Source organism: Bolinopsis microptera, chromosome 2 (genome assembly GCF_026151205.1).
Source record: "Bolinopsis microptera isolate Bmic1 chromosome 2, MBARI_Bmic_1.0, whole genome shotgun sequence".
NCBI classification, from domain to species: domain Eukaryota; kingdom Metazoa; phylum Ctenophora; class Tentaculata; order Lobata; family Bolinopsidae; genus Bolinopsis; species Bolinopsis microptera.
The window spans coordinates 20,936,363-20,943,012 of NC_087073.1; the positions used below are offsets into that span (position 1 = coordinate 20,936,363).

Genomic DNA, 6,650 nt, shown 5'->3' on the forward strand with positions numbered 1-6,650 from the left:
CGGCCCACGCCTTTGTCATGGACGAGACGTTACATAGCTCAATAAATGTAATAGATTTGTATTTTGTAGTGTTGTAATTAGTTTACAGAGGGAAAATAGATTATTATTAAATTGAATAATAAATTGAATTATTAATTAATCATATTTATTTATTGCGCGCGTGCAATTTTGGCGCACTTAAAGCAAAAATAATATTAGCGCCGCTTACATACAAAATATTGTGTAGACCTTGTCACAAATGTAAACAAAAATGTTACCCTGGTAAGTATACATCAACTTCCTAATCTAACTATTGTTCATGCATAGAAACAAAGGAATTTATGAGGCAAAGACGAATACATGTCACAAAGTTTTAAAAATATCGAGCTAGGATCTTGTTAGTTACATTGCGTGAGGGAAGATTGGATTTTTGATAGCGCCCTAGCGGGGCCCCGCACTAACTTACGTTAAGTTAGTAAGTGTGTTTGGAATAATGCCCTAATGTGCAGTAGTATCTATGACGATAATATCTTAGGTTTTATATAATGTTATATATTATATAATATATTGGGGGTTATCATAATAGTTACCATGTTATATTCTGTTAGGGAAATGAGAGAAGGTTAATTGAATTAGTAAAAATATCGTATTTTAAGTATAAAAGTGTGCAAGCAAATCAAACAAATGGTTTGTATAATGAATAACAGAGCAGTGCTACTCGGTAACTGTGGTTATAACGACGGCCAGGGTAAAATGTAGTAATATGATGAAGGGTTGAAAATTAAGAATCCTCCAAGTCTCAAACACGTAACGAAATCTTTTGCTTGAATATTAGGAATTTGAATGTTGAATTTGCAATTATACACGCTATTTCATTTATGATATATTATACGAAACTAGTATGATATTTAATTATACTTTACACAATATAACAATTAATCGCTTTATAACTTCAAAAATCAAGAAATAAAAAAACTTCAATTATCTGTATTCTGGACAATAGTGTAAAAAATAAACCTAAAATTAAAGTGCAAACATCAAAGCTAAAAAATTAGATTATTCTGTTCCAAATTAAGGCAGACTGCATCATAACGATAAACCATAATATTCAGATTTTTATAAGCTAGGTAGTCTAATAAATTGTTGCAATACCTGTACTTGAGAGTAGTGATAACAAAGTCTCAGATGTAAGATATGTGAGGAATTTGCCTATAAAGAACTGTGATATCTATATTATGTGTTGTTGCGTATTCTAACTGGAAGATGAGTCGCTCGGCTTGATACACCTCTTTATCTTGTCTCGGATCCTGCGTTATTAGTTTGTTAGTTACCTCCAATCTCGGGGGGGGGGGGGGGGGGGGGGGGGGGGTTAAGATAATCCCAAAACTTCTGTACTAAGTTACATTACAACGATAAGCCAAAGGTAACAAAAGAATTGTTACTTACCATCTGAAGATAATTAAAATAGACCCTTTATTGCTGAAAATACAAACGTGTTAAAAACTCAGCAAGTTAAAATTAAAAAAGATGTTACCTAAATGAATTGCTGAATATCATGTTAAGGGTACCGGCAGAATTTCAGAAATTAGTAAATTCCAGAATTTACAGACCGCAATCTAACAAAAGCAAATTTGGGAAATGGGAAAACTAAAGAAAGTACCATGGTAACTCACAAGGATTCCTCTAAATTTAAAGAAGGTTCGATGTTAAAGATAGACCAGCCGATGATAGCGATAAAGATCACATAGAGTACGACATGTATAAGAAATGCAACAAGGTACAGTGGCATCACTATCATGGTGGAAAACGCCCTGAAAGTTACTTTGTGTCATTAAACCTTACTACTATATTTTGTAGGTTATATAAAGTTAGATTCTAGTACTTTAACTGTACTATAGATACTACATTCTAACCTTTATCACAGTGGTTCCCAACAATTAATTGTGATGTTTGTGTCTTATAACAGCTCCTCTCACGTGAAAATAACAATTACCTTATCTATCTCCTTCTATCTCTTTTATCATATATATATTATATATATTACATATATATAAGAGAAAAGATGAAAACTTACTTTATAGGACCGTCATCATCATGATCGATTATGTAGACTAGTCCCAACCCAATCAGTATAAAGTTGAGAAGAAATGGTATCATCAGAAACTTGCTAACTCTCTGAACAATATTTCATGATTAGAAACTACAAGGGGCATTCAGGGGGGGGGGGGGGGGGGGTACAGAGCAATTAGTTAGTCAGAACAACAGGAAGTTTAAGTGCTTCAAATTATAACAAGTCTAGCTAGAGAAATTAAACTTTAATGTAAACTGTAATGTAAACTGTAATGTAAACTGTAATGTAAACTGTAATGTAAACTGTAATGTAAACTGTAATGTAACTGTAATGTAAACTGTAATGTAAAGTGTAATGTAAACTGTAATGTTTATCGGCCAGGTAGCGCAGTTGGTTAGCCAGCTTTGCAATCGTGAGGTTGCGGGTTCAAATCCCACTGCCTGCCTGGTCGTGGGGTGAGTGTCGTTGACATTCAGCTAAGGATCGTGAGTGGTCTATGCAGCCCCCCGGTCTACTCAGCCGAATACTCGAGAAATCGGGTGTGAGGGTTAAATGAGGAGCTGCACATTGCAGCAAAGTCTCGGGCGAAGAAAGTATGGTACACACTACCTTAACCGTCACTGGCTAAAAACAAATCCTTCGGCTTCCTGTAATTGGCTGGTTGCACTTGTGTAACAATATGGCTGTTGGAATACTCCGAAGTAAAATAAGTGTATAGATTTAAAAAAAAACTGTAATGTAAATTGTAATGTAAACTGTAATGTAAACTTTAATGTAAACTGTAATGTAAACTGTAATGTAAACTATAATGTAAAGTGTAATGTAAACTGTAATGTAAACTGTTATGTTGACTGCATTGTTAATTGTAATGTTAAATAATAGTACTATGTTTACAGTATGTACTGAAGGGGTATCCTAGGAAGTTTCTTGAACTTTTAACAGGTACCCCTCCTCATTTAACCCTCAATTAAGTTTCCTATCATTCGGCTGAGTCGACCGAGGAGATCATAAATGTAATGTTAACTGTAATGTTGACTGTTATGTAAACTGTAATGTAAACTGTAATGTAAAGTGTAATGTAAACTGTAATGTAAACTGTAATGTAAACTGTAATGTAACTGTAATGTAAAGTGTAATGTAAAGTGTAATGTAAACTGTAATGTAAACTGTAATGTAAACTGTAATGTAAACTGTAATGTAAACTGTAATGTAAACTTTAATATAAACTGTTATGTAAATTGTAATGTAAACTGTAACGTTAACTGCAGTGTAAACTGTAATGTATCCTCACCTTGTAATTCAAGTAAACATGTGTAGAGTTGAGGTAGGAGCAGTCAATGAATTTATTTGGGTAGAGTTTTGGTAGGTTCTCAGTTAAGGACTCCACGTCCAAAACGTCCTATAAAATATAACTATATTATATAGTTTTACACGGTTACTAGTCAACCTCTATGTGTTAGTTAGCAGCAGCTACACGTATCCTAACAAAGAAATTATCATTAAAAGATAATGTGTTATTAGAACTCACCTTAAAGACAGGTAAATAGTTCACTAATTTCTGTTTTGTTGAAATAAAGCTGGCTTTAGAGCAGTCCAACAAACTTTTATTTGTTAAATCGTCCACTAAAAACCCCTGAAATGTTATTTTTAGAACAGCTTTTCAACGAAATATCAAGCTGTACACAGTACAGTGTAGTTAGACAGTATCACATCAGCCCAGAATGGGTATCTCTTAGCGACTGCAACAAGACACTTACTTGTGTAGGTAGAGATAATTGATTGTTGTTTACGAAGAGACGCACAAAGTCCATGCTTGCAGGGTCCATATGTCGCCAGAACCGACCCTGAAATGGATAATTAATCTCAGAAAGTTCAAGGTTGTTACTCTAGCTTAGTAGCACTACATTCGATAGTTAGACATTTCAAAACCCAATTGGAAGAAGACATTTGAATAGCAAGGTTGATGTACCGATAAGGAGGGAGAATAGTATAGTGTATTTACCGATAAGGAGGGAGAATAGTAAAGTGTATTTACCGATAAGGAGGGAGAAGAGTATAGTGTATTTACCGATAAGGAGGGAGAAGAGTATAGTGTATCTACCGATAAGGAGGGAGAATAGTATAGTGTAATTACCGATAAGGAGGGAGAAGAGTATAGTGTATTTACTGATAAGGAGGGAGAAGAGTATAGTGTATTTACCGATAAGGAGGGAGAAGAGTATAGTGTATTTACCGATAAGGAGGGAGAATAGTAAAGTGTATTTACCGATAAGGAAGGAGAAGAGTATAGTGTATTTACCGATAAGGAGGGAGAAGAGTATAGTGTATTTACCGATAAGGAGGGAGAATAGTATAGTGTATTTACCGATAAGGAGGGGGAATAGTAAAGTGTATTTACCGATAAGGAGGGAGAATAGTATAGTGTATTTACCGATAAGGAGGGAGAATAGTAAAGTGTATTTACCGATAAGGAGGGAGAATAGTAAAGTGTATCTACCGATAAGGAGGAAGAAGAGTAAAGTGTATTTACCGATAAGGAGGGAGAATAGTAAAGTGTATTTACCGATAAGGAGGGAGAAGAGTATACTGTATTTACCGATAAGGAGGAATAATAGTATAGTGTATTTACCGATAGGAAGGGAGAAGAGTAAAGTGTATTTACCGATAAGGAGGGAGAATATTATAGTGTATTTACCGATAAGGAGGGAGAATAGTATAGTGCATTTACCGATAAGGAGGGAGAAGAGTATAGTGAATTTACCGATAAGGAGGGAGAAGAGTATAGTGTATTTGGTGTGGTCCTATTACACTGTGTTAGAACCCATGTTAACAGTGTTATGTGACAATACCCGTCTACTACAGCTGCATCTGGAAATATTACAATAACTGTAATTACATTATAATAACTGTCATTACATCTACTTAAAGTCTGAACTTTAGTCGTCAGTAATTAATGATACACAGAAGGGGCTACAGAGAACTAACAGTGTGTTTCTTACCGTGTGTCATGGGGTTTATGACATATAAACCTTGGCAGACAAGTGTTACTATGGTAACTGCAGTGAACAACCTTGCTCCCCATACCTTCAGACCTGCCATCTCACATCCTGTTTTTATGTTGTGTTTACATGATCTGAGTAGTTATATGTTAATTACCTAGTTACACATCATGTAATTAGGATCTGAGTAGTTATATGTTAATTACCTAGTTACACAGCATCCTTGTCACACAGCATGTAACTAGGATACCAATACTAGCATTATCAACTTCATTAGGTATATCGGATACATTATTACGTAATATTATGAATAAATATTGGCAATATCGATAATTAAAATAAGGTATTGACTTTGCTTTCTTTAGCTGTACAAATAACAGAAGTACACACTACAATGATACACATTACAGTGTATACACACTACAGTGTATACAGACAGCACTATGTCTAGTGTCTACATCAGAGCACTAATGACATAACAGGTGGTTTGGTTTACGTACTGTGCTCTCTATTATATATTATATAGTGTCTATCTATACACCCGGTGTAGAGGGTGTGTGAACCTAATGTAGTACATAATATGTGTGTTATTTTATGTGTGGAGATGTTCACCAAACACCCTGTGCTGAATAGTTCAGATAATAAGGCGAGGTGTAGCACTGCATTTGTATTATATCGTATACCATTGTTTTCAGTATAAGACATGGGGCACACAATAGATGAGATTAATTGTCAGGCGGGAGTGTCCCCGGACAATGGTAGGACAATGTTACTACTAACAATGTTACAATAGAGCACGTGCTAGTAGCTATAGAGCTACAGTGCTACAGCAGCAATCAGGCTGTGTCATCCCTAGCAGAGGTCTGTGCTTTCCTCTTATTACTAGATTGATACCGAGAGTGCTGCTTCTTATTATGTTAGTTGACTCGAGCACAACTTCCCTCGCCTCTAATATTTTTTAACACATAAATTGTTAGCAGATTTATATTTATATTTTGTTTACAACAATCGAATAACAACAATCAAATATGGTCAACCCACTCACAAGAGTGAAAAAAGATATCTTTGGTGACAGAATTGTTTTGTTTAACTCCTGAATTTCTCCTTTCTTTTGATTAAAATTACACATTGTTTGCCCCAGCACATCTTAATACAACTCATTCAGAGTTTACTACAGATGGCAAAGATCAAGCTTTTCAAGCCTATGGATATTCCATATGAACACTTTGAAGTGAGCGGTGTCCCTATGAGCCTACTTACAGGTGAAAACTAAGATTATACAACCTCGGCCGCGCCCAGTACATAAAATTGATAATCTATACGAAAAGATTCTTTACAATGATGTCATAAGATCTTGAGTGTCATAAGTATAACCGCAATAACATTTTCTCACCTAAAATTCTATTTTAAAAGACTTTTGATTTGAAGATAAGGTGAGGTATTGTAGTAACTCAATTTTAATTGTCTTCAGGAAATGCATACTCCTACAACCTGATGAAGAATCTGGTCACTTCTGAGCAAGATACCTTCTTGGCATCTTTTCCGAAAAGTGGCACAACTTGGCTCCTAAACATAGTGTTCCATTTGATGGGAGAAGACAA

The 6,650-nt window shown here is 35.0% G+C and overlaps 2 protein-coding genes across 2 annotated transcripts in view; both read right to left on the reverse strand.

The window, feature by feature from the left end:
- Positions 1-55, reverse strand: part of LOC134811747 (translocon-associated protein subunit beta-like) — a 73,534-nt gene extending 73,479 nt beyond the window's left edge. The window contains exon 1 of the mRNA XM_063818791.1: positions 38-55. The gene's annotated coding sequence lies outside the window, so the exon portion shown is untranslated. The remainder of the gene's footprint in view (positions 1-37) is intronic.
- Positions 56-108: 53 nt separating this feature from the next.
- Positions 109-5,201, reverse strand: LOC134811749 (uncharacterized). The gene is made up of 9 exons (XM_063818792.1): positions 5,050-5,201; positions 4,812-4,918; positions 3,808-3,894; positions 3,579-3,683; positions 3,342-3,449; positions 2,054-2,154; positions 1,653-1,790; positions 1,426-1,458; positions 109-1,286 (listed from the first exon to the last, which is right to left on the reverse strand). The coding sequence occupies exons 1-9, from the start codon at positions 5,147-5,149 to the stop codon at positions 1,232-1,234; spliced, it is 834 nt and encodes a 277-aa protein (XP_063674862.1). The 5' UTR covers positions 5,150-5,201; the 3' UTR covers positions 109-1,231.
- Positions 5,202-6,650: the final 1,449 nt, after the last annotated feature.

Coding starts and splice junctions, on each gene's coding strand:
- LOC134811749 (XM_063818792.1), bottom strand. CDS start 5,149: ATGGCAGGTCTGAAGGTATGGGGAGCAAGGTTGTTCACTGCAGTTACC. Junction 4,919..5,049: donor CATAAACCCCATGACACACG/GTAAGAAACACA, acceptor TAATATTTCCAG/ATGCAGCTGTAGTAGACGGG. Junction 3,895..4,811: donor ACTCTTCTCCCTCCTTATCG/GTAAATTCACTA, acceptor TATCCATTTCAG/GGTCGGTTCTGGCGACATAT.